The sequence below is a fragment of the Capra hircus genome, chromosome 13 (assembly GCF_001704415.2).
Source record: "Capra hircus breed San Clemente chromosome 13, ASM170441v1, whole genome shotgun sequence".
NCBI lineage: Eukaryota > Metazoa > Chordata > Mammalia > Artiodactyla > Bovidae > Capra > Capra hircus.
This window is the reverse complement of record NC_030820.1, coordinates 28,654,036-28,681,929: the sequence shown is the minus strand read 5'-3', so window position 1 is coordinate 28,681,929 and position 27,894 is coordinate 28,654,036. Positions and strand designations below refer to the sequence as shown.

Here is a 27,894-nt window from a genome sequence, read left to right as displayed (position 1 = left end):
AGGGTCAGTGCCAACCCTGGTTCATATTAGAACTAAATTTAATTGTGGATGCCCAACTGGTATTGGAGAATTGTTCAGTGTGGGAAAAAATAGAGTGTCAGAAGTGCTGCGTGAATAGAGGAAAGCAGTGCATTTTTGTGAGACAGGGATACCTGCTTTGCCCACCATACACAATTACTGACAGGGTCAAGTGAAACCACACAGACAGCACTTTATAAATGGAGACATACTGGAGAGAGAAAGCTGCTGCTGCTGCTGCTAAGTCGCTTCAGTCATGTCTGACTCTGTGCGACCCCATAGATGGAAGCCCACCAGGCTCCCCCGTCCCTGGGATTCTCCAGGCAAGAACACTGGAGACAGAAAGAAGTGTTACTAATTCTGTGAACCGATATGGAGACTGAATAAAAAACTGGTGTCCCCATTTCCAACAAAAACTCTGATGTTCTTGTTCACCATGTGTGGGTGAAACCCTTTTGACACAGTCTCTCTCAAACTTGCATTGTCTTCCAGGGGCATCTGAAGTGTGCCCTGCAGGGCTTGAAGCCACATTATACTTGTGAATGGCTTCTTGGAGCATCAATTTTATGCAAATGAAGATTGGAGGGAAACATTCTTTTCTTTTTCAAGGTCATAATTCACTTAATTCGACTCCCAGGAACTAAAAAGAGTTAGCAATCATTTGTAAAGTTATATTTGCTATGCCTTTTTAAAAAAAGTATAGATGATTTACAATGTTGTACTAGTTTCAGGTATAGGACAAAATGATTCAGTTATACACACACACACACACACACACATATATATTTCTATTCCTTTTCAGATTCTGGATTATTATAAGATATACGATATTGAGTATAATTCTCTGTGGCTACACAGTAGGTCCTTGTTTATCTATTTTATATATAGTAGTGTGTATATGTTAATCCCAAACAACCTGATTTATTCCCTCTCCTTTTATCTTTGGTAACCGTAAGTTTGTTTTCTATGTCTGTGAATCTGTTTTGATTAGAAATAATCTTCCTTAAGCAAGCATTATTCATTCATTCATTTAACCCATGTTTATAGAGTGCCAATGGAAGTAGTATGGATGTGAGAGTTGGACTGTGAAGAAGGCTGAGCGTCGAAGAATTGATGCTTTTGAACTGTGGTGTTGGAGAAGACTCTTGAGAGTCCCTTGGACTGCAAGGAGATCCAACCAGTCCATTCTGAAGGAGATCAGCCCTGGGATTTCTTTGGAAGGAATGATGCTAAAGCTGAAGCTCCAGTACTTTGGCCACCTCATGGGAAGAGTTGACTCATTGGAAAAAACTCTGATACTGGGAGGGATTGGGGGCGGGAGGAGAAGGGGACCGAGGATGAGATGGCTGGATGGCATCACGGACTCAATGGACGTGAGTCTGAGTGAACTCCGGGAGATGGTGATGGACAGGGAGGTCTGGCGTGCTGCGATTCATGGGGTCGCAAAGAGTTGGACACGACTGAGTGACTGAACTGAACTGAGCTGAATGGAAGTAGAATTAAATAGAAAAGTAGCCAAAGAGTCCTGATTCTCTCTCATCATTTATTCAAGAACTGTAACACAAATCTCTATGCGAGATATGTAATAATCCTCAGTTGACCAGGATCTGTCTGTTCAGGCCGCTTGACAAACTGCCATGGACTTGTTGCAGGAAGGGGGACCCCTTCCAGGGCCTGAAACTGGGCTCTTATCTAACACTTGGAAATGAATTGTCCAAGGAGACACGTGTGTTGGCAAAGCAAGAGATTTTATTGGGAAAGGGCACCTGGGTGGAGAGCAGTAGGGTAAGGAAACTCAGGAGAACTGCCATGTGGCTCACAGTCTCGGGTTTTACGGTGAAGGCATTAGTTTCTGGGTTGTCTTTGGCCAATCATTCAAATTCAGAGTCTTTCCTGGTGGCGCACGTATTGCTCAGCCAAGATGGATGCTAGCGAGAGGGATTGTGGGAAGTGGAAGTGTCTCCTTTTGACCTTTCCCGAACTCTTCCGGTTGGTGGTGGCTTATTAGTTCCGTATTCCTTACCAGGATCTCCTGTCATAAAACAACTCATGCAGATGGTTACTAAAGGGCCTGGCCAGGGTGGGCGGCTTCGGTCAGCATGCTTCCCTTAAGAGACTGAGTGGCTTAAACAACAGCCATTTATTTCTCACAGTTCTAGAGGCTGGGAAATACAAGACCAGGGTGCTAAATGATTCCGTGTCTGGTGACAGCCCATTTCCTGGTTCACTGATGACTATCTTCTCTCTGTGTCCTCACAAGCGGGAACGGGCTGGAGAGTTCTCTGGGGTCTCTTTTTATAAGCGCGCTAATCCCATTCATGAAAGTTCCACTCTCATGACCTAATTACTCCCCCAAGGCTCCACCTCTTATACAATCACATGGGGAATTAGGATTTCAATTTATGAACTGGGGGCAGAGAGGGACAAAAACATTCCATCCATAGTAATCTGTAGAGGCAACTAATCTTACCCATTTCATTCCTCACTAGTTGACAGTTATTTTAATTCAAATATTTTTGCAATCATTATGTAATTTGAAAGTTTGGACCAGCATGTTGAATTGCAGTTAAGATCGTGTCAAAGTTTCCCATGCTGCTGGTTCTGAAATTTCCACCAGGTGATAAATGTTTTGTTCTGTGGCATCCTTGGTGTGGGGTTCTCTAAACCTTGAAACAGACAATGGTATGTCTTTGAAATGATCTTCCCTAGCGAAGAGGAACAATCATCCATTCCTTTATAAAACTGTACTATATCCTTCTTTACCCAAAGTTCGCTGCCATTAGTCCTTTCACTTAGGATAACTATTCAATTATTCAATGTTCTTTCCACTTACCATTAAATTTTTAAAAAATAACACCAGTAAGGAGCAAACAGGAAAAGAAGACAGCCTGGTATTGCTGAGAGCACTGGGGCCCAGACCCAGGCAAATTGTATGAGCATTGTCCTGCCCAGAAGCACACAGCTTTAGTTAGTCTTCGACTCTCCAGGGCCCCTTCTGCATAATAGGGACACAAATATCAACTCTGCACTTTCTCTGACAATGTTTTTCAGTATTATCTACAGAGTACCTTTTGTGTCAGGGACCCTCCCGGCAAACTTCTTTGACATTCCATGTTCATCCTAAACATTTAGGTCTGTTCTACATACTCTTTTGAGATGTAATCAGATTTGTTTTAAAGTACAAATTATGTTTTCTCTCCCAAATCTTTGCATGAGATTGACGCTCCAGAGAGAGGCTTTGCATACTTCTAGCATGTTACAGCATACCACTGGGAGGTGCCTATACCTTTGTTTGAATGTTTCCTGTTGTCTTATTATTTTTTTTAATGTATTTATTTATTTATGAGTTCACTGGGTCTTTGTTGCTGTGAGTGTGCTTTCTCTACTTGGGGCGAGCAGGGGCTGGTCTTCTTTGTGATTCATAGGCTTCTTTCTCATTGTGGTGGCTTCTCTTGTTGTGGAGCAAAGGTTCAGTAGTCGTGGCCCACAGGCTTAATTGCCCCAAGGCATGTGGGATCTTCCCAGACTGGGAATGAAACCTGTGTCTTCTGCATTGGCAGGCAGATTGTTAACCACTAGACCACCAGAGAAGCCCAGAACCTGTACTCTAGAAGTCTGGCTGTTAAGATGATATTCAGGACTGAAAATATTCAGTAGGTATGCATCAGTACCTATTTCTGCTTTATTGACTATGTCAAAGCCTTTGACTGTGTGGATCACAATAAACTGGGGAAAATTCTGAAAGAGATGGGAATACCAGACCACCTGACCTGCCTCTTAGAAACCTGTATGCAGGTCAGGAAGCAACAGTTAGAACTGGACATGGGACAACAGACTGGTTCCAAATAGGAAAAGGAGTACGTCAAGGCTGTATATTGTCACCCTGCTTATTTAACTTGTATGCAGAGTACATCATGAGAAACGCTGGGCTGGAAGAAGCACAGGCTGGAATCAAGATTGCCGGGAGAAATATCAATAACCTCAGATATGCAGATGACACCACCCTTATGGCAGAAAGTGAAGAGGAATTAAAAAGCCTCTTGATGAAAGTGAAAGAGGAGAGTGAAAAAGTTGGCTTAAAATTCAACATTTAGGAAACTAAGATCATGGCATCTGGTCCCATCACTTCATGGGAAATAGATGGGAAACAGTGGAAACAGTGTCAGACTTTATTTTGGGGGCTCCAAAATCACTGCTGATGGTGATTGCAGCCATGAAATTAAAAGACGCTTACTCCTTGGAAGGAAAGTTATGACCAACCTAGATGGCGTGTTTGAAAGCACAGACATTGCTTTGCCAACAAAGGTCTGTCTAGTCAAGGCTATGGTTTTTCCCATGGTCATGTATGGATGTGAGAGTTGGACTGTGAAGAAAGCTGAGTGCCAAAGAATTGATGCGTTTGAACTGTGGTGTTGGAGAAGACTCTTGAGAGTCCCTTGGACTGCAAGGAGATCCAACCAGTCCATCCTAAAGGAGATCAGTCCTAGGTGTTCATTGGAAGGACTGATGCTGAAGCTGAAACTCCGGTACTTTGGCCACCTCATGGGAAGAGATGACTCACTGGAAAAGACTCTAATGCTGGGAGGGATTGGGGGCAGGAGGAGAAGGGGACGACAGAGGATGAGATGGCTGGATGGCATCATCGACTCGATGGACATGAGATTGAGTGAACTCTGGAAGTTAGTGATGGACAGGGAGGCCTGGTGTGCTGTGATTCATGGGGTCGCAAGGAATTGGACACGACTGAGCGACTGAACTGAACTGAACTGATACATCAGTAAGAACAATGTTGCCTATTAAAAATGCTGGAGAGGTGGAGAAAAGGGAACCCTGCTATACTGCTGGTGGGAACGTAAGTTGGTAAAGCCATTATGGAAAATAGTTTGGAGGTTCCTCAGAAAACCAAAAATAGAATTACTGTATGATACAGCAATCCTACTCCTGGGTATGTGCCTGGACAAAACTATGATTTAAAAAGATACGTGCATCCCTATATTCATAGCAGCACTATTCACAGTAGCCAATACATGAAACCACCTAAGTGTCCACCAAGAGATGATTGGATAAAAAAGATGTGGTACATATATACAGCAGCACACTGCTGCTGCTGCTGCTGCTAAGTCGCGTCAGTTGTGTCTGACTCCGTGTGACCCCATAGACAGCAGCCCAACAGGCTCCCTGTCCCTGGGATTCTCCAGGCAAGAACACTAGAGTGGGTTGCATTTCCTTCTCCAATGCACGAAAGTGAAAAGTGAAAGTGAAGTCCCTCAGTCATGTCTGACTCTTAGCGACCCCATGGACTGTAGCCTACCAGGCTCCTCCGTCCATGGGATTCTCCAGGCAAGAGTACTGGAGTGGGGTGTCATTGCCTTCTCTGACAATAGCATACTACTCAGCCATAAAAATGGAACAAAATAATTCCATTTGGAGCAAATGGATGCAACTAGATATTATCATACTATGTGAAGTAAGTCAAAAAGAAAAAGACAGCTAGGTTGCTTCCATGTTCTAACTATTGTAAATAGTGCTCCAATACAGATGAAAGGATAAAGAAGTTGTGGTACATATACACAATGTAATATTACTTAGCCATATAAAGGAATGAATTTGAGTCAGTTCCAATGAGGTGGATGAACCTAGAACCTCTTATACAGAGTGAAGTAAGTCATAAAGAGAAAGATAAATATCATATTCTAATGCATATATACGGAATCTAGAAAAATGGTACTGAAGAATTTATTTGCAGGGCAGCAATGGAGAAACAGACATAGAGAAGAGACTTATGGACAGGGGAGAAGGGGGAGAGGGTGAGATGTATGGAGAGAATAACATGGAAACTTACATGACCATATGTAAAATAGATGGCCAACAGGAATTTGCTGTATGGCTCAGGAAAATCAAACAGGGGCTCTGTATCAACCTGGAGGGGTGGAATGGGGAAGCAGATGGGAGGGAGGTTCAAAAGGGAGAGGATATATGTATACCTATGGCTGATTCATGTTGAGGTTTGATAGAAAACAAAATTCTGTAAAGCAACTATCCTTCTATTAAAAATTAATTAATTAAAAAACAATAAAAAAGAAAGACAAATACCATATGATATCATTTATATGTGGAAATGTAAAATATGACACAATTGAACTTATCTATGAAACAGAAACAGACTCACAGATATAGAGGACAGATTTGTGGTTGCCAAGGGGGAAGCAGAGGTGGGGGGGCTGGAATGGGAGTTTGGGATTAGCAGATGCAAACTGGTATACAAGAATGGATAAACAGTAAGATCCTACTGTATAGCACAGGGAACTATATTCAATATTCTGATAAACCATAATGGAAAAAATATTTAAAAAAGAATCTCTATATGTGAAAACCTGTCACTTTGCTGTACAGCAAAGACTGGGCTACACTATAAATCAACTATACTTCAATAAAAAAATAAAAAAGAAGTAAAAGAAACATTGGTTTTTAAGATATAAAAACACCTTTGTTTTGACCCATAAATAGCTGCCCCCAGGTCCTTGAGCGCCATCCATTCCCCACATCACTCCTCTCAGGAGGTATTTTTAGTCCTGTGGCTTTGGAGAATTGTCTGCTTGGAGTCTATATTTTGTAGCAAGTATCCCTTCCTCCCCCACTTCTGGACACAGCTTTCTTTCTCTTGGGGAACTGTGCCTTCCCCATTCTCTAAGGTTCTGAGGAGGCTTCCAACCACAGCACCTCCTCCCCTCCATGGCCCATGGGGTGGGCAGTGATGTAGGTCCCTATTCCTTGACAGGCATATGCTTTGTAATCCAAGACAGAGCCACCAGAGGCTTCCCCTAGAACTCTACACAGTCATCTCGGTATCCATAGGGGATGGGTTCCAATACCCTCCTGTCCTCCACAGATGATCAAGTCCCTTACATAAAAAGGTTTCTGAAATTTGATCAAAGGTTGGTTGAATCCACTGACACGGAGGGCTGACTACATTATGAGTGCAGGGACTGAGACACTCTTTGTTCCCCTTTGAAACATGAGCCGAAAGGCTATGGCCCTAGATCATCTGGTGGCCTTGACTGTGCAAAGAAGGAGAAGCCTGGGAAGCAACACAAAGATAGAAATGGACCGATGGAGAGATTGGGAGAAAGAGAGGACCCTGGTGATATCTGACTACCAGACCAAATTTCTATCCTTTATAATAGCAGTTCTCAAGCTTGGGTGTGTGTCAGCATCAGGGGGAGCACTAATAAGTGATCCAGAGCCCGGCCATGGTGAAGTGGGAAAGGGCTGGCTCCTTTGTATTTGTTCCACATCCTCCAGGTGGTTTGGATACACATCAAAAGTTGAGAACTACAACTTGACAAACATGTGACCCAATATACCTCCTCTTTTGCAGCAGCGACTTAGGTTTCTGACATGCAGACACTAAGAAGCACCAAGGACTCTATGGCATCATGCAAACAGGAAACAAAGCAAATCCCTTGTCAAGGCCCCAGTGTCCCTGATCTTGGGTAGCTGAGTGAATTGCAGGTTTTGTTCATGAGGAATATTCTCCATGGACCCAGTGCTGATGGGAGTGAAATGTTGAAGTGGTTAAGACAGGAATGACACCTCCCATCTTCCTGGGCTTCCCTACATCTACAGTTTTCTAAAGGGAATTCCCTGAGTTGGCAGAGCTTTCCTTTATGTGGGCTTCCATCCCAGCTGCATGTGACAGCAACAGCCCAACCCTTACACCACAGTCATCTCAGGATTTGGGACCAGGGTAGAATAGAAGCCATATTCTTGGAAGTGCATTGAAAATCTCTCATTAGCCCAGATTGGGTCGCATGACCACTCTGCACCAATAATAGGGAAATACAGTGGCCTGCTGGGCCCAGCCCTGAGTCACATGGCCACCTCTGGCGTGGTGGGGAGGGACATATGTGTGGGGGAGAATTGAATTAGCTTCATAAGAACAACAATTCATTACTAAGGGGAAAGGATGACTTTAAAGAGGAAATCAGGACACTTACTAGAAAATGTGAGTGAATTCCAGGCAGCAAAATCGACAGATGTCTACTACAGTTGGACTGTTGTCATTTTATTCTAGCTTTGCTGGGAAAAAGCCAGTAAGAACAAATTCAGCAAATCACAGACTTGCACTGAAGAGAAGAAACTCAAGAATCTAGGAGCTCAGCCTTTTTTCTCTAAATAGAACATAGTTTATGCTATTAAAGACAGATGCTTATTTATTCTATGCTGAGAGCTCTCTGGCCAGGCAGATTTCAAATATCCTTCCATCTGCAGATCCTTCCAGGGATTTGCAATTTTTACTAGTTAATGACAAGACTGGGGGAGGGGAAACTTAAAATGAAGTAATAAATGCATTTGGAAGAATGTTAAAGGCTTAGTTATTTCACACTTCTGGAATTCAGAGCAATGAAAAAGTAAACAGTCTTACTGGCTCAAAGGGGAATCCTTCCATCCATGAAACAAATTTATTTTGATTATTTTGGCTTCTCAAGAGATGTTTCCTGTGGCTGTATTATAAAAAATTCCTCATGTTTTTATTCTATACTGTTCTACTGGGCCTTGTGAAACAAGAAATTATTTGCTGCATTTACTTGCTGTGGAATGGGGCTTCACTATCATTTGCATATCTTTCGTATACTATTAATTCAGATCTTTTTTAGAATTGTAATTGTGGAAGCAATTTTCATTGCAATTTCTTATAACGTATAAATTTGAGATAATTGGACTGGAAGGCTTGTTTGTCCAAATTGCCTGCATCAGTACTATTTCATGGTTCTTGAAAGTATGAAGAAATTTTGAAACTGGTCCCAGATGATAAACATTTGAAGATGATTTTTGATCTCTGAAAACAACATTTGTACCCAATGTAGGTGAAACCAATTCCTTTCTGAGTTGATACTGATGGTGATTTAATGAAACTAATCTTTATGAACTGAAAAGAATATTTTTTTATCTTACCAACCAAGCTTGAGAGTATGATGAATTCTCAGATGAGATATGACCTAGGAGCTACAAACTTAGAACAAATTGGGGATTTGATAGATCCTATGATAGATGGGGACTTCCCTGGTGGCTCAGATGGTAAAGCATCTGTCTACAATGCGGGAGACCCAGGTTCGTTCCCTGGGTTGGGAAGATCCCCTGATAGATGGGCTTCCCTCATGGCTCAGACAGTAAAGAATCTGCCTGCAGTGCAGGAGACCTGGGTTTGATCCCTGAGTTGGGAAGATCCCCTAGAGAAGGAAATGGCAACACACTGCAGTATTGTTGTCTGGAAAATCCCATGGACAAAGGAGCCTGGTGGGCTAGAGACCATGGGGTCTCAAAGAGTCGGATACAACTGAGCAACACAGCAGCAGCAGCAGCCTATAGCAGATAATATCAGTTTTGAAATTCCATTGTTCCCATCTGGTTAGAGAGTAGTTATCATTTATGGAAGCCTCTTGATGAAAGTGAAAGAGGAGAGTGAAAAATTTGACTTAAAGCTCAACATTCAGAAAACTAAGATCATGGCGTCTGGTCCCATCACTTCATGGGAAATAGATGGGGAAACAGTGGAAACAGTGTCAGACTTTATTTTGGGGGCTCCAAAATCATTGCAGATGGTGACTGCAGCCATGAAACTAAAAGATGCTTACTCCTTGGAAGGAAAGTTATGACCAACCTAGATAGCATATTCAAAAGCAGAGACATTACTTTGTCAACAAAGGTCCGTCTAGTCAAGGCTATGGTTTTTCCAGTGGTCATGTATGGATGTGAGAGTTGGATTGTGAAGAAAGCTGAACACCGAAGAACTGATGCTTTTGAACTGTGGTGTTGGAGAAGACCTTTGGACTGCAAGGATATCCAACCAGTCCATCCTAAAGGAGATCGATCAGTCCTGAGTGTTCATTGGAAGGACTGATGCTGAAGCTGAAACTCCAATACTTTGGCCACCTCATGCGAAGAGTTGACTCATTGGAAAAGACTCTGATGCTGGGAGGGATTGGGGGCAGGAGGAGAAGGGGAAGACAGAGGAGGAGATGGCTTGATGGCATCACCGATTCAATGCACATGAGTTTGGGTGAACTCTGGGAGTTGGTGATGGACAGGGAGGCCTGGTGTGCTGTAATTCATGGGATCACAAAGAGTCGGACACGACTGAGCGACTGAACTGACTGACTGACACCCGTAAGCTTTATTAAGGTCCAAAGTGTATGAAGAAAGTTTGTCAGCCTAGGGAGGAAGTGAGAAGGGAACTACCTACAATATAATTCAAGAGACTGGAGAAGGAATCTTTCCTAAAGATTAAGATCCCATAGATTTAGCACATTACAGGCACTCAACAGATATTTATTCAACGAAGGAAAAAAATAGAGGTATCAGACAAAATTAGAAAAGCCCCATGGAGATGTTCCTTTTAATTTACCTCCACTTCTAGCTGGACCAACTTTGATAAGTGCTACATACGGGAGTCACAATTGTCATTAAAGTGTGTCATACCAGAGCTCAGAGAAGAATGTGTCTGCTCACTTTCCCAGAGATAAACATAACTGAGCTGGAATAGAATTTTCAAAGGTACATGAAATCAGCTTTTTGAATTGTGAAAAATAAAACATAGTTCTTTTTGTTGCACCATACTGGCTGACTTTCCATCTTATGAAGAAACCTGCCACTACTGTATTTAATTAACTGATGTCCCCTAATGGATCAGTCACAGACGATGCCTGAGTTGCTTCCACGTGAATGGCACCCTGGAGTCTGTAACCCAGCACCCCCATAGTTATTCTACTCAACATCTGTGGTTGAGTTTGTCCCTTATCCAGGGCCTCAGTTCATAAGGTCATGGTCTAGTTTTTTTCAGATCTTGATCTCATTTTAACTAGTCAATTTGCAAAAAGCTATTGCTATCAATTAATGCATTGTTTTTCTTTTCTCCCTGTTTTTTTTTTTTTCTGGTTTGTGGGACTGGAATTCAGGAAGAAGAGGGATCCCCAAGAAAACCACAGTGCCTCGGGGTAGAACCGAAGATGACAGCAGGTAGAGTCCATTCACAGCAACGCCTCCTTTCCTGGGCTGCTGTTGTTGACAGCAGGGCTCGAAGAATCCAAAAGTTAGCAGATCACAAAAGAAAATTTGTGTGTTCCCATTGATTAGAAACATGACTAGGAATGTCACTTGTGATGTATGCCAGGCACGACATCTGGACAGTCTGGTCATGGTGCAAAAAATAGCTTCTTCTCTTTTTTTTTTTTCTTTCTTCTAATGATTTCAGTGCTTGCTGAACAAATACTTGCAATGAAGTAGATGATGATAATGATGAAGAAATTTCAAATTTAGTCATACTAAAATAAGTAGTGCATTTTTTCTGAAGTATTTATGATTACCTTGGAAAATGCTATCTAGATGCAGTTGCTTTTTTAAAAAATGTGTATAGTTAAATATGCAGCTTTGCTAAAGATATTTACCCCATCATAGGACTTCATATGAGATAAAATGCAAAGGAGCAAATGAGCCTATACTTTAGTTTCTTCCTATGATTGGTAATGATAATGAGATGTAATAGTCATAAAAATAAACAGTTGAATGGACCTCATAATAATGAGAGCTAAATCTTAATACTCTCTGCTTCTAGTTTCCAATGACTATGAGGAGGGGTTAGAAGAGGGCTCCAGATATGTTTGCCACTGGCAGAGGCTCATGTTCTTGTAAGTTAATGAAAATCAGGGAGAAGAATTAAGAAAATTAAAATGGTAATGAGAAGAATATGCAAGGTGGGTGTGTGTGGGGGGTAGAGAGGAACTGGCACCCTGTTCAGATTTCCATGGAGGAGAGAGAATTGGCGATTAACCAGCTCCGGCATCTCCCTCTATGCCCCTCCCAAGTGTCTGCCCCATCAGAAACAGACACTGTTTTAGGTTCATGTTTCTCCTGACTTGCGCCCCCTGCAGATTCTTGCATGACTGGTTCCTTTTCTTCAAGTAGCTCTCAGCTGAAACATCCAGTCCCAGAGGCTACTTTGTTGTTCCTTGAGATCACTCTTCATCTCACTGTCTGCTTTTATTGGGTTGGCCCAAAAGTTTAATTGGGTTTTGCTACAAGATCTTATGGGAAAAAAACAAACAAACTTTTGAGCTAACCCAATATTTTTTTTTCCATACTACTTATTACGATCCCAAATCATCTTTCTATGGATTGGTTTCCTTTCTTATTGTTCCCTCAAGATATTGTAGCATAGGAGTTGAGTCTGGAAGGACAGATATGAAAACATATTTGTGAAAAGAAGTGCATTAGCTGGGGTGTTTATAAAGTGAAAACAAAATACTGTAAATTGACTCCAAAGGGATATCTATTTGAAATTCTGCCCCCCCCCCCCCCACCGTGTTTTGGCTGATGATCTGATCCTTTGGTATCTGTCACCTTATCCTGAGGTCTATGATTTCTATTTGCAGGGGCAACCCAGGGTACAGTGACAGGTTAATTGGGAGTGTGTTTAAATATCACCAGCTTTGCACTCTAATGATTCAGCATCTATGTATGATTGAAGTTTTTCTTAATAAGTGACCTGCCTGTAATAGATAGAACCCTAATGCCTGCTCAGAATCAGGTAGCATCCTCCCTTGACTTTATGGATACAATAGCTGAATGGATGGAGTAGCCACTTAAGTCCCTCCTAATGTGATACAGCATGGGTTGCTGTCAGCTGGTGCTCTGTTTCAGCAAGACCAGCATTGGGAAGGTTCATTCAGTGAATGAGGTTTACCTTTGACTTCAGCCTACCCTTCTGGTGCCCTGCACCTCCTAGTGAGGTTCCTCCTTACTACCTCACCCCCTGATTTCTCTACCTTCAGAAGACTGTGCAGTCAGGCACATAAACCTTAGTCCATGTTAATTCACATCATTGTGTTGCTTCTTCTTCAGCCAATTGCTATTTAAGCCACAGAGCTACCTGTGGAATGAAAAAATGTGGTAGTTGTTAAAGGGATCAGCAAACAGATAAAGAAGAAGGGACATTTCTGGATACAATCGCAATGCCTGTGGAACCACTTTCTCAAGCTGAGCATTGAATGGCCCTGAGTCATGGAACGCTCAGCAAAGATTCCATTAGAGAGTGTTTCTTCAGAGCAGGAATTGTGTCTCTTCACAAGTGAGTGCTCCAACACTAAGTTGTGTCTGGCTTTCTGTGACCCTTTGGACAATAGCCAGACAGGCTCCTTTATCCTTGGAATTATCCTGGCAAGGGTACTAGAGTGGGTTGGCATTTCCCCCTCCAGGAGATCTTCCTAACCCACACCTCCTGCATTGGCAGGTGGATTCTTTACCAATGAGTCACCTGGGAAGCACATTTACAAGTGAGGTTAAATCCTTTATTGAAAGACGCCATTTTCAAGACATAACTTCTTTCTGATATAATGTCCAAGGCAAAAATAAAGGATGGAAAGCTGAACTGAAATGAAACTTATCACCCTGCACAGGGAAAAGGAAGAATGAGTGATAGACCCATGAGATGGAGATATCATGGAGAAGAATTTCCATAAATTTAAGACCCCCTTTGATATGACCATGACATCACTTCTATAATTGAGTAAAAATAAATATGCTTTACTGATAGTGACAAGGAAGAAGGCGTAATTTCTGCGAGGGAGAACTCTACATCAGCAAAACGGCTGACAGTATCACCCAATTCAGTTTGGTTTAGTTCAGTCACTCAGTCGTGTCTGACACTTTGCGACCCCATGAATCACAGCACGCTAGGCCTCCCTGTCCATCACCAACTCCCGGAGTTTACTCAAACTCATGTCCATTGAGTTGGTGATGCCATCCAACTATCTCATCCTCTGTTGTCCCCTTCTCCTCGCTGCCTCAATCCTTCCCAGCGTCAGGGTATTTTCAAATGAGTCATTTCTTCCCATCAGTTGGCCAAAGTAATGGAGTTTCAGCTTCAACATCAGTTCTTCCAATGAATTTTCAGGACTGATTTCCTTTAGGATGGACTGGTTGGATCTCCTTGCAGTCCAAGGGACTCTCAAGAGTTTTCTTTGACACCACAGTTCAAAAGCATAAATTCTTTGGCTCTCAGCTTTCTTTTATAGTCCAACATCCATACATGACTACTGGGAAAATCATAGCTTTAACTAGACAGACCTTTGTTGACAAAGTAATGTCTCTGATTTTTACTATGCTGTCAGGGTTGGTCATAACTTTTCTTCCAAGGAGTTAGCGTCCTTTAATTTCGTGGCTGCAGTAACAACCTGCAGTGATTTTGGAGCCCAGGAAAATAAAGTCTGACACTGTTTCCACTGTTTCCCCATCTATTTGTCATAAAATAATGGGACCAGATGCCATGATCTTAGTTTTCTCAATGTTGAGTTTTAAGCCAACTTTTTCACTCTCCTCTTTCACTTTCATCAAGAGGCTCTTTAGTTCTTCATTTTCTGCCATAACGGTGGTGTCATCTGCATATCTGAGGTTACTGATATTTCTCCCAGCAATCTTGATTCCAGCTTGTGCTTCATCCAGCCCAGTATTTCACATGATGTATTCTGCATATAAATTAAATAAGCAGGGCGACAATATGCAGCCTTGACGTGCTCCTTTCCCTATTTGAAACCAGGCTGTTGTTCCACATCCAGTTCTAACTGTTGCTTCCTGACCTGCATACAGATTTCCCAAGAAGCAGATAAGGTGGTCTGGTATTCCCATCTCTTGAAGAGTTTTCCACGGTTTGTTGTGTACCACAGAGTCAAAGGCTTTGGCATAGTCAATAAAGCAGAAATAGATGTTTTTCTGGAACTCTCTCACTTTTTTGATGATCCAATGGATGTTGGCAATTTGATCTCTGGTTCCTCTGCCTTTTCTAAACCCAGCTTGAACATCTGGAAGTTCATGGTTCACATACTGCTGAAGCCTGGATTGGAGAATTTTGAGCATTACTTTGCTAGTGTGTGAGATGAGTGCAATTGTGTGGTAGACTGAGCATTCTTTGGCATTGCCTTTCTTAGGGATTGGAATGAAAACTAACCTTTTCCAGTCCTGTGGCCACTGCTGAGTTTTCCAGATTTGCTGGTATATTGAGTGCAGCACTTTCACAGCATCATCTTTTAGGATTTGAAATAGCTCAACTGGAATTCCATCACCACCACTAGCTTTGTTCGTAGTGATGCTTCCTAAGGCCCACTTGACTTGGCATTCCAGGATGCTCTCTAGGTGAGTGATCACACCATCGTGATTATCTGGGTCATGAAGGTCTTTTTTGTACAGTTCTTCTGTGTATTCTTGCCACCTCTTTTGAATATCTTCTGCTTCTGTTAGGTCCATACCATTTCAGTCCTTTATTGTGCTCATCTTTACATGAAATGTTCCCTTAGTATCTCTAATTTCCTTGAAGAGATCTCTAGTCTTTCCCATTCTATTGTTTTCCTCTATTTCCTTTGCATTGATCACTGAGGAAGGCTTTCTTATCTCTCCTTGCTATTCTTTGGAACTCTGCATTCAAATAGATATATCTTTCCTTTTCTCTTTTGCTTTTCACTTCTCTTCTTTTCACAGCTATTTGTAAGGCCTCTTCAGACAATCATTTTGCCTTTTTGCACTTCTTTTCCATGGGGATGGTCTTGATCCCTGTCTCCTGTACAATGTCACAAACTTCCATCCATAGTTCTCCAGGCACTCTATCAGATCTAATCCCTTAAATCTATTTCTCACCTCCACTGTATAATTGTAAAGGATTTGATTTAGGTCATACCTGAATGGTCTAGTGGTTTTCCCTACTTTCTTCAATTTCAGTCTGAATTTGGCAATAAGAAGTTCATGATCTGAGCCATAGGCAGCTCCCGGTCTTGTTTTTGCTGACTGTATAAAGCTTCTCCATCTTTGGCTGCAAAGAATATAATCAATCTGATTTTGGTGTTGGCCATCTTGTGATGTCCATGTGTAGTCTTCTCTTGTGTTGTTGGAAGAGGGTGTTTGCTATGAGCAGTGTGTTCTCTTGGCAAAATTCTATTAACCTTTGCCCTGCTTCATTCTGCTCTCCAAGGCCAAATTTTCCTGATACTCCAAGTATTTCTTGACTCCCTACTTTTACATTCAAGTCCCCTATAATGAAAAGAACATCTTTTTTTGGGTGTTAGTTCTAGAAGGTCTTGTAGGTCTTCATAGAAACATTCAACTTCAGCTTCTTCAGCATTATTGGTTGGGACATAGACTTGGACTACTGTGGTACTGAATGGTTTTCCTTGAAGTACTGCATTTCAGACTCTTTTGTTGACTATGATAGCTACTCCATTTCTTCTAGGGGATTCTTGTCTGCAGTAGTAGATATAATGGTCATCTGAGTTAAATTCACCCATTCCAGTCCATTTAGTTCATTGATTCCTAAAATGTCAATGTTCACTCTTGCCATCTCCTGTTTGACCGTTTTCAATTTGCCTTGATTCATGGACCTAACATTCCAGTTTCCCATGCATGGGACCTTTCAGTCTTCACTAACTCCACCATAGTTTGGCCCCAGGTAAATAACAGGGAGGGAACAGAGCCCCACTCATCAACAGAAAATTGGATTAAAAATTTACTGAGCATGGCGCATCTATCAGAACAAGACCCAGTTTCCCCCTCAGTCAGTCTTTCCCTTCAGGAAGCTTCCATAAGCCTCTTATCCTTCTCCATCAGAGGGCAGACAGACTGAAAACCACAATCACTGAAAACTAACCAATCTGATCACGTAGACCACAGCCTTGTCTAACTCAATGATACTATGAGCCATGCCGTGTAGGGCTACCCAAGATGAGTGGGTCGTGGTGGAGAGTCTGACAAAATGTGATCCACTGGAGAAGGGAATGGAAAACCATTTCAGTATTCTTGCCTTGAGAACTCCATGAACAGTATGAAAGGCAAAAAGATAGGACACTGTAAAGATGAACTTCCCAGGTCAATAGGTGCCCAATATGCTACTGGAGATGAGTGGGGAAATAACTCCAGAAAGAATGAAGGGACGGAGCCAATGCAAAACAACACCCAGTTGTGGATGTGACTGGTGATAGAAGCAAAGTCACCCTATTAGCCAGGTTTGAAAAAAATATTTACATAGTGTGAGAGTTGTGTGTTAGATTTTATTTGAGGGCAAAATAGGAACTGCAGCCCGGGAGATAGCATTCCAGATAGCTCTGAGAAAATGCTCCGAGAAGGTGAGGGAAGGAGCTAGGACATATAAGAGTTTTGCAACAAAGGGCAGGTAGGGCAGGTAGGGCAGGTAGGGCAGGTAGTCGGGAACATCAAAAGATTACTGCTTAAGAAGCCAGATACATCAAGTTAAGGAATTTAGTGCTTTCTACTTGAGGGAAGATGCGAGAGTCTCCACTCACTGAAATCATTTTTTGATATGCATCTCAGCTATCTGGGGTCAGTATCCTGTGTTATCAGATTCTGAGTTTTCTCAAGGCTTACTGTAGGGAGTGGACACAGACTGATGGCTGCTAGATGGCAGAAGTTCTTTCCTTCCTGAGTTCCTTCAGGGCTCAGCAGCTCGCTTTGGAGGGTCACAGTTGCTGATGACTGTGATATCCTTTGGTTACTGATATGGCAGGAGACATTCCATTTCTCACCAGTTTTTGGAAGGTGCTAAGGACCTGCATCATCATGCAGATGGCACCACCCTTATGGCAGAAAGTGAAGAGGAACTAAAGAGCCTCTTGATGAAAGTGAAAGAGGAGAGTGAAAAAGTTGGCTGAAAACTCAACATTCAGAAAACTAAGATCATGGCATCTGGTCCCATCACTTCATGGGAAATAGATGGGGAAACAGTGGAAACAGTGGCAGACTTTATTTTGGGGGGCTCCAAAATCACTGCAGATGGTGATTGCAACCATGAAATTAAAAGATACTTGCTCCTTAGAAGAAAAGTTATGACCAACCCTGACAGCATATTAAAAATCAGAGACATTACTTTTTCAACAAATGTCTGTCTAGTTAAAGCTATGGTTTTTCCAGTAGTCATGTATGAATGTGAGAGTTGGACTATAAAGAAAGCTGAGAGCCAAAGAATTGATGCTTTTGAACTGTGGTGTTGGAGAAGACTCTTGAGAGTCCCTTGGACTGCAAGGATATCCAACCAGTCCATCCTAAAGGAGATCAGTCCTGGGTGTTCATTGGAAGGACTGAAGTTGAAGCTGAAACTCCAGTACTTTGGCCACCTGATGCGAACAGCTGACTTATTTGAAAAGACCCTGATGATGTTAAAGATTGAAGGTGAGAGGAGAAGGGGATGACAGGATGAGATGGTTGGATGGCATCACCATCTTGATTGGACTTGATTTTGAGCAATCTCTGAGAGTTGGTGATGGACATGGAAGCCTGGGGTGCTGCAATCCATGGGGTTGCAAAGAGTCGGACACGACTGAGTGACTGAACTACTGAATTGAACTGAGCTGAAGGACCTAAGGGGAAGAACTAGTCTACACATTCTCGCCTGGGCATGTGCCTCAGTGAAAAAGTAGCTGTTGTATAGTAGTCAGATTTTTGGTCTGCATGACTCAGACCCCCAACCTCTCTCAGGTCATTCTTTCCCTGGATTATCTCTTTCCTTTTTGCTCCTCTATTGGTGGTGAGACCAATGAATGGGCCAACTATGGTTTCTTGAGAGAATTCTTTTTAAAAAAGAATTACATCCTTTCTGATGGCTATATTTTCAAGGGGAAAAAAAAAGGAAAATGTGTTTTTAAAATATTGGCTTGATCTTGCCATGTTTCTTGCCATGCATGGCTTTAGAAGCAAGCCAAGTACTTTTGAATGTTGCAACAACTTTAAATGTGTTTAAAATCCAAGAAGACTTTGTGGAATCCTTATTGTCTTTTGGTCTACACTCACCATGTGCTGGTAGGGCTGCAAAATTGCAACATTTTGTTCATTGGAGGCGGGAAGCCATTTTATTCCCATCAGAGGATTTCATCTGAGTGTTCTCCTTTGGCTAAAGGTCACCCAGGGCTGAGTGGGGCCCAACCCCCTTCAGAGGTGGCTGTCTGTGTCATCTGCACTTAGTCAAATTTTCATTTCCTGTGGTTTGTAGGTTATTCGAGTGTAAAGTAACAAGCACCAAATGGTTAAAATTCTTCTACTAAAAATGGATGTGATGAGGGGGAAAGTATATGTATTTTTGTAACCTTTCTGGGGATTGAGACCAGAGTTCTACTCTGCAGCTTCTTAAGTGACATGATGTTACTGTGTATGTGAGGCTAGGCCCCCAAGGAGACTCAGAAGTCAGACTTTCTGACTGAGATCCTTGTGAGAGGTCAGAAATAAGACCTAGTCTCTGATAACCAGACAAAATGTCTGCTTTTGTTTTCACATCATAGGGAAAACAGTCAAAGTGAGGTTTCCACTCCAGCCAACTGTATTTCAGTAGACTCTCTTCTGATTGTGCAAGAAAGTTATTTGTCTTCCTTACTGATTTGTCTGAGGCCCCAGCCAAAGAATGACCAGAAAATTGTTCAGGTAGGGAAATTAGGAAACAAAAGGGTGGTGTACTTCCTTTATTCTGAATTTACATTGTTTCTGCTCCCTTAAACTTGGAACAGATAACCTGAGGATTCCTGGGAGGCTGTGTATTAGAGAAAATGCTACTGGAGGCGGTAGGTGAATTTCAGCAAAGTCCTGATGCTTAAATTCTTTTATGGGACTTTGCTACAGTATATATATTTTAAACTTATTTATCTATGTTTGGCTGCACTGGGTCTTTGTTACTTTGCCCTGGCTTTCTCTAGTTTCAGAGATCTGTTGCCGCCTGCGGGTTTCAGTAGTAGTGGCACGGGGGCTCAGTAATCGCAGCTCACAGGTTCTAGAGCATGGGTGCAGTAGTCGTGGCCGATGGACTTAGTGGCTCTGTGGCAAGTGGGATCTTCCTGGACCAGGGATTGAACCCATGTGCCCCGCACTGGCAGGCAGATTCTCACCCACTGTGCCACGAGGGAAGCCCCATACTTTTGTTTAACCTAAGGAATCTCACTACCATTGTGTGTCTCTGCTTCAGATAACAGTGTTTAGATGTTTACAATCACATAAATTCTTCCGAAGAAACGAAAGCAGTGCTACGCTTGTTGCTGGAGGTTTGTCAGAGGAACACATTCCTTTGAAGGTGATAACATTTCCTATTCCAAGAACTAAAACACCACTGGACAGGAGGCCGTGGGCTCCAACATACATTCACAGAAAGGAAGATGTTTCCAGAATTTACTTACAGTTTCTGCATTGTCAGTGTCAGTAGGAAAGAGTCTTTTTTATTTTTTTTTTTTGGCTTAGATTTTCTTCACCTGTGAAGTCAGTAGGACTTGTCCTAAAATCTGAAGAGATGTTCCTCTTGTGACTGGGGTTGGGAGGATGTGGCAGTGGGAGAAATGATTGTGTTTGCAGGAGAGAGTGGTCAGCCTGGGAAGTCTTCCTGTCTGCAGTGATGGGAGACCTCCTGGTCTGCCTATTGAAAGGTGCCAGTCAGCCCCCAGCTCGGTGCCATATTCCAGAAGGCATTAGAGAAAGGAAATCAGGTTCCCAAGTTCTCAGGGCTTTCCTAGGTGAAATTTCTTAAGTGATGGTCCACCCACTGCTCTGAACCCACTGCATCCATCCTCCTCAGCACGGCCCAGAGAGCAGTCCTGGCCTTTTCTGCTCTCTCCATAGGCACAGAGCTAATCATTTCCAGATATTTTTTTTGGCGGGGGGAGGAATTCAACAGACCACCAATTGTTCATAAATGGGAAAGCAGAAATATAAAGAAAGTGAGGGTCTGCTTTAGTCCTCTGTGTTCACAGTATATCTGCTATGTTGTTGATTGACAGGCACCTGTGCCTTGAGGAGAAGCATAAATTCACCTCCACAGCTGATGTCTGGGTGTTCGTTTGTTTTTTTTTTTTGAATGTGTGTATTTTTTGTTTTTAAGATCACAACATGGGGGTTCTTCATTCCCTGACCAGGGATCAAACCCATACCCCCTTCATTGGGAGCTTGGAGTCTTAACCACTAGGCAACCAGGGAAGTCCCTGATGTTAGGTTTTGACTCTGTGTACATGTGTGCCAGGAGACACCTCCTCTGCTTTGTCCTGCCCCTTAGCTCAGTGGGGATGGAGGCTGAGAGCTTTCCAGAAGGTCAACCAGGAAAAGTGAATCAGTTCCCAGGGATGAAATTTTCAGTGTGGGAAATCAACCCTGAATATTCATTCAAAGGACTGATGCTGAAGTTCCAATAGTTGGGCCACCTGATGTGAAGAACTGATTCATTGGAAATGACCCTGATGCTGGGGAAAGATTGAGGGCAGGAGAAAGGGGTGACAGATGATGAGATGGTTGGATGGCAACTTTGACTCAGGGGGACATGAGTTTGAGCAAACTCTGGGAGATAGTGAAGGACAGGGAGGACTGGCAAGCTGCAGTCCGTGGGGTTGCGAAGAGTTGGATACCACTTAGTGACTGAACATGAACAAATACTTAAAGCAGAATACCCTAATCTCTGTTTGTGTGTGTGAGAGACAAGATATGTTTCCATCTAATTTCACTTTTTAAAAATTATTATTTTCTTGTTTGCTTGACATTTATTATTTGGTCTTTGTAAGAACCCCCTCTGTAAGCTAAAGACAAAGGAGAAAAGCAAAGATATATCCATCTGAATGCAGAGTTTCAAAGAATAGCAAGGAGAGATAAGAAAGCCTTCCTCAGTGATCAATGCAAAGAAATAGAGGAAAACAATAGAATGGGAAAGACTAGAGATCTCTTCAAGAAAATCAGAGATACCAAGGGAACATTTCATGCAAAGATGGGCTCGATAAAGGACAGAAATGGTATGGACCTAACAGAAGCAGAAGATATTCAAAAGAGGTGGCAAGAATACACAGAACTGTACAAAAAAGACCTTCATGACCCAGATAATCAAGATGGTGTGATCACTCACCTAGAGAGCATCCTGGAATGCCAAGTCAAGTGGGCCTTAGGAAGCATCACTACGAACAAAACTAGTGGAGGTGATGGAATTCCAGTTGAGCTGTTTCAAATCCTAAAAGATGATGCTGTGAAAGTGCTGCACTCAATATACCAGCAAATCTGGAAAATTCAGCAGTGGCCACAGGACTGGAAAATGTTAGTTTTCATTCCAATCCCTAAGAAAGGCAATGCCAAAGAATGCTCAGTCTACCACACAATTGCACTCATCTCACACACTAGCAAAGTAATGCTCAAAATTCTCCAATCCAGGCTTCAGCAGTATGTGAACCATGAACTTCCAGATGTTCAAGCTGGGTTTAGAAAAGGCAGAGGAACCAGAGATCAAATTGCCAACATCCATTGGATCATCAAAAAAGTGAGAGAGTTCCAGAAAAACATCTATTTCTGCTTTATTGACTATGCCAAAGCCTTTAACTCTGTGGTACACAACAAACTGTGGAAAACTCTTCTAGAGATGGGAGTACCAGACCACCTTACCTGCTTCTTGGGGAATCTGTGTGTAGGTCAGGAAGCAACAGTTAGAACTGGACACGAAAACACAGACTGGTTCCAAACAGGAAAAGGAGTACGTCAAGGCTGCATATTGTCACCCTGCTTATCTAACTTATATGCAGAATACATCATGTGAAATATTGGGCTGGAAGAAGCACAGGCTGGAATCAAGATTGCTGGGAGAAGTATCAGTAGCCTCAGATATGCAGATGACACCACCCTTATGGCAGAAAATGAAGAACTAAAGAGCCTCTTGATTAAAGTGAAAGAGGAGAGTGAAAAAGTTGGCTTAAAACTCAACATTCAGAAAACCAGGATCATGGCATCTGGTCCCATCACTTCATGGCAAATAGATGGAGAAACAGTGGAAACAGTGACAGACTATTTTTGGGGGGCTCCAAAATCATTGCAGATGGTGACTGCAGCCATGAAATTAAGAGATGCTTGCTCCTTGGAAGAAAAGTTATGACCAACCTAGATAGCATATTAAAAACCAGAGACATTACTTTGCCAACCAAAGTCTGTCTAGTCAAAGCTATGATTTTTCCAGTAATCATGTATGGATGTGAGAGTTGGACTATAAAGAAAGCTGAGCGCTGAAGAATTGATGCTTTTGAACTGTGGTGTGGAGAAGATTCTTGAGAGTCCCTTGGACTGCAAAGAGATCAAACCAGTGAATCCTAAAGGAAATCAGCTGAATATTCATTGGAAGGACTGATGTTGAAGCTGAAACTCCAATACTTTGGCCACTGAATGAGAAGAACTGACTGATTAGAAAAGATCCTGATGCTGGGAAAGATTGAAGGTAGGAGGAGAAGGGGACAACAGAGGATGAGATGGTTGGATGGCATCACCATCTCGATTGGACATGAGTTTGAGCAGTCTCTGGGAGTTGGTGATGGACAGGGAGGCCTGGAGTGCTGCAATCCACGGGGTCGCAAAGAGTCGGACACAACTGAGCGACTGAACTGAACCGAAGAATCCCTTAGGGAACACAGAACTGGGATGGTGACGTTATTATTAGAATAGCATGTGCATTAAATAAATCAAACTGCCAGCATTGGTCTTTAAAGATTTCCATCCCGGGGGAATCTCTCTGCCCCCTCCCTGCTTCTTACTTCCTTCCCCACCAACATCCCCACCCCCCCGCCTCCCGCACACGAATAAGAAGATGGCACTTGTGTTGTATGCAATGCATGTGGATGCTCACCTAGCTCTCTCCTTGGAGTCCACCTTCCCTCTTGTTCTCAGGATGTACAAAGTAGGGGTCACCAGCTAGAAATTCCAGCTGAGTATTGTCACAAAAGCTTGAGGAGAGAAAATGTGAGGGTTTTTACATCTCAGAGATTGTTATTGTCATTGTTGTTGCTGCTTGCCCATGTCTCTCTGCAAACATTTCAGTGAAGTGGCACTTTTGGTCCTGGGGCCCCTGAAGTCAGCTGCTTTGTTTCCAGCACTCCCCACGCGCTCCAGTTCAACTTGGCTTCGTGGCATCTGCACTTCACCACATGCTTCAGTGATTCCTGGTGCAGCAGCCACTGATCCCAAATTTGTATTAACATCTAGAAGGGGCATGGGGTCCAGCTTGGCCTGAGGCTGCTCTAAGGCCCTTCAGAGGTAGCCCTGAGCAATCACTTATGGGCCTTAGTGAGTCAATACCTCTGCTCTCTGGCCTCATGAAAAGCACAGCTGGGAATCATGATCCCCACAGGGTCAAGCCCCAGTTACCCCAGAAGTTGCTGGCTGCAATAAGCCCTGTGCCAGCTACTCCCTCCCATCTCTGCACCCCACTGCCCTCCTATATCCTCCACCACCCACATAAACTGGGGGAACCTGAACTAAAAGAAGATTCCTTGACACAGTCATGCATCGAACACTCATCATAACATATTTAAAAACATCAACAAGCCTGGTTGAAATCTCAAAAAACCTTTCAAAAATGTTTTTAAAAATCTAAATGCATAATAACTGCTTTGAAATTAGACTGCTCACAGATGCTGTCCATAGGCCTTGCTAGAATGTGGATTTTGATTTGGGCATAGACAGAAGGGGCTAGAGGGCCTCCCTGGGTGCTCAGATGGTGAAGACTCTGCCTGCAATGCAGGAGACCTGGGTTCGATCCCTGGGTCAGAAAGATCCCCTGGAGGAGGAAATGGCTGCCCACTCCAGCTTTCTTGCCTGGAGAATTCCATGGACAGAGGAGCCTGGCAGGCTATAGTCCATGGAGTTGCAAAGAGTTGGACTCAACTGAGCACACACACACGCAGACACAAGCACAAAGTTTGAAAAGCAGGAACTTTCATTTAAAAATCTAAGTTCTTATTTCTCTCTAGAAATTGTAAGAATTGGCCAAACCAGGCCTACATCCTTAAGTGGTTAAAAAAAAAAAAAAAAAATAGCTGCGGTTGCATCCTCTAGGTGTCCCCTCTCCATCCTGCCTATGGTCTGAGGAGCAGGTAAGATGATGCGGGGGCTGTTGCTATGGAAACAGGAAGACATGCTAGCATCAAGCTGACGAGTGCTTACGACAGCCAGCAATCTTTACACAAGTCTCTGAAGCTCCCCTGGGATGGTTTCTTCTTTGTAAGGGGCTAATGCTGTCCTCTTCAGAGGATTCTCATGATCTCAGTGATGGAGGATTACTCACAATTTGCATCTCTGCAGGGTACCACGAGAAGACCAAACCATTTAATGGATGGTGTGGCCCAACAGCTAGAAGTATTAATATATTCCATCTCGCATCTTGATGACACGTGATGCTGGGGAACTTGGGGTCACCTAAGAGCCCACAAACTTCTCCTCTGGGTCATCTTTTCATGGGAACTGAGAGGTCAGTGTATTCCCACTGTGTAGCCCACCAAGAAGTCTACAACCAAGGTCTTCTGTTTCTGCACTTGCTCAGCAAGCCTGATGTCATATCTCTTTGCAAGCATTTGCCCATCTGGCTATGTGCCTGGCACCTTTTAGATGGATTTTGATCAAGCATGACTCCTGTGTGCATTGCAGTCATAGAAATCTTTAGCTTTCTTATCCAAGGAGAAGCTGACAAAAGGGACAAAGTGCCCTTGGCTAATTTCAAGCTACAGAAGTAGAACAGATCGAGGACTGAGAAAGTCAGACCACATTCGCAGAGTCAATTCTAGTATTTGGTGGTAACTGTAAACACCAGGACATCCGTGTATTTGATCACAGGCTTCATTTGTCTGTTTGTTGAACAGGTTTATGAAGCCTGCTGTTATGCTGGATGCTAAGACAGGGTCTGAAGTCTTGCAGTCTTGCTTTTTTGTTCACCTGGAGCCAGTTGCTGCCCTCACCCTAATAGCCATGTTTCTGGAAGTTCATGCTTTGCCATTTATTTCTGTTCCTGGATTCTTCTCATGGCTGCCATCCTCCAAGAGGGTATGTAGATCCTTCAAACAATTTGAAAAGATGGAAGGAAAATTGATACTTGTGTCACTTCCTTCAGGTGACCGCAACTTTCTCTGTCCCTTACCTCTTATAATCCACTGATTTTATCCTGAATTATTCCAGTAAAGTTGCCATTTTTGATTTTCACATATTCAGGATCATATCATCTGAATTGTTCTTTTCTAATACCTGAACATAAAACATCTGGTAACCATGCCAGTCCGATACTTAACAGTAATACAGTTAACATTTATTAAGTACTTGCAATGCACTAGGGACCTTGCTAAGTGCTTTACATGGATTTCCTATTTAATCCTCTTAACAGTCCTATGGAGTAGGTACTATATTATTTCCACCATACGGTTAAGGGAACTCAGTTTAAAAAATCCATTTATCCCAACAAGTCTTGTTGAGTCAGTCCAAATCCTACTGTCTTCGCCATTTCAGTGACTCTGCAAATACCAAATGCCTTATGGATAGAGTTAAGAATTTCTGAGCAGTACCATGTACTGCAAGGTGATCAAACTGGTCAATCCTAAAGGACATCAGTCCTGAATATTCATTGAAAGGACTGATGCTGAAGCTGAAGCTCCAATACTTCGGCCACCTGATGCGAAGAACTAACTCACTGGAAAAGACCCTGATGCTGGGAAAGATTGAAGACAGAAGACGGGAACAACAGAGGATGAGATGGTTGGATGGTATCACCAACTTGCTGGACATGAGTTTGAGCAAGCTCCGGGAGGTGGTGATGGACAGGGAAGCCTGGTGTGCTGCAGTCCATGGGGTCGCAAAGAGTCAGACTCAACTGAGCGACTGAACTGAACTGAACTGAACCATATGAGAGGCTTCCCTGGTGGCTCAGTGGTAAAGAATCTGCCTGCAAGGAAGGAGCTGTAGGAGCCCTGGGTTTGATTCCTGGGTCAGAAAGATCCCTGGAGGAGGGCATGATAACCCACTCCATTATTCTTGCCTGGAAAGAATCCCTTGCCTGGAAAAGCCATGGAAAGAGGAGCCTGGCAGGCTACAGTCCGTAAGGTTGCAAAGAGTCAGGTACAACTGAAGTGACTTGGCACACACGCACGCACCATATGAGAGGGTTGATTTTATATCCTTCTGATTTGAGCAAGTTTGTCAGCAGGGATCTTGGCTTGAGTGCCCTTTAGAAAGGCCTAACCTTCCTGGTTTCTTACAAGGAGGGAGAGTTGAGTAGAGGGGTTCTTGAAATTTGCTCTGGGCATATAAAGTCATGCTTTGGAGATGTCATGGAGATGAAGTAAAGAAATGAGAGCCTTTATCTTTCTCTCTTTTTTTTTTAAGGTTTAGTGAAGTTGGATATCTGTTTTAAATCTACTTCACTCTAATAAGACATTATATTTAAATCTCATAGAGCCAATAATAATAATAAATTTTCATCAGATTTGATTTTCTTTTTCCAATTGTGTAATTGCTGTTTATGGTGTCATGGTCTCTCTTGGCTTCAAGCTCGTGTTTGATTCCTTCTTTCTCCTTAACTTCTGTATCAATTTTTGAATTCCTTTACTGTATTTCTTGTATATATGCCAACATTTCCAGTTCTGCTGTTATACATAATTTTGGGGTCATTATTCCCTCATGTCTAAACTATTTTAATAGTTTTCTAACAGGTCTTTGTGCATCCAGATTTTACCTGCTCTTATACATCTTATGTACCACTGACAGAGTATCTAGTCATCTATTAAAATCACACCTAGGCTTGAAGGCCCAAGTCCAATTCTACAGTCTCAATTAAATAACGGAGCACCTACCAAGAAGCAATCTCACCAATACCTCCCTTATGGGCCATCATTTACAATCACATATGGACATGTCTTATCCCTGAGAGTTTCTGCAATATTCACATTCTCTTCTCTAGCCAAGGGATCTGATACTGTTGAATACAATTTTAGGCTTAAATCGTTGAATGCAATTTTAGTCTCTGTGTTCTCCCTGCCTTTTCTTTCCTCTCCTCCATCTCGCCATCAGCAAATGGCCAGAACGACT

At 42.7% G+C, this 27,894-nt stretch overlaps 1 protein-coding gene across 1 annotated transcript in view; it reads left to right on the top strand.

The window, feature by feature from the left end:
- Nucleotides 1-27,894, top strand: part of FAM107B (family with sequence similarity 107 member B) — a 212,375-nt gene that overhangs the window by 69,409 nt on the left and 115,072 nt on the right. The window contains exon 2 of the mRNA XM_005687957.3: nt 10,974-11,034. Coding sequence (XP_005688014.1) covers nt 10,974-11,034 — 61 coding nt within the window. The remainder of the gene's footprint in view (nt 1-10,973; nt 11,035-27,894) is intronic.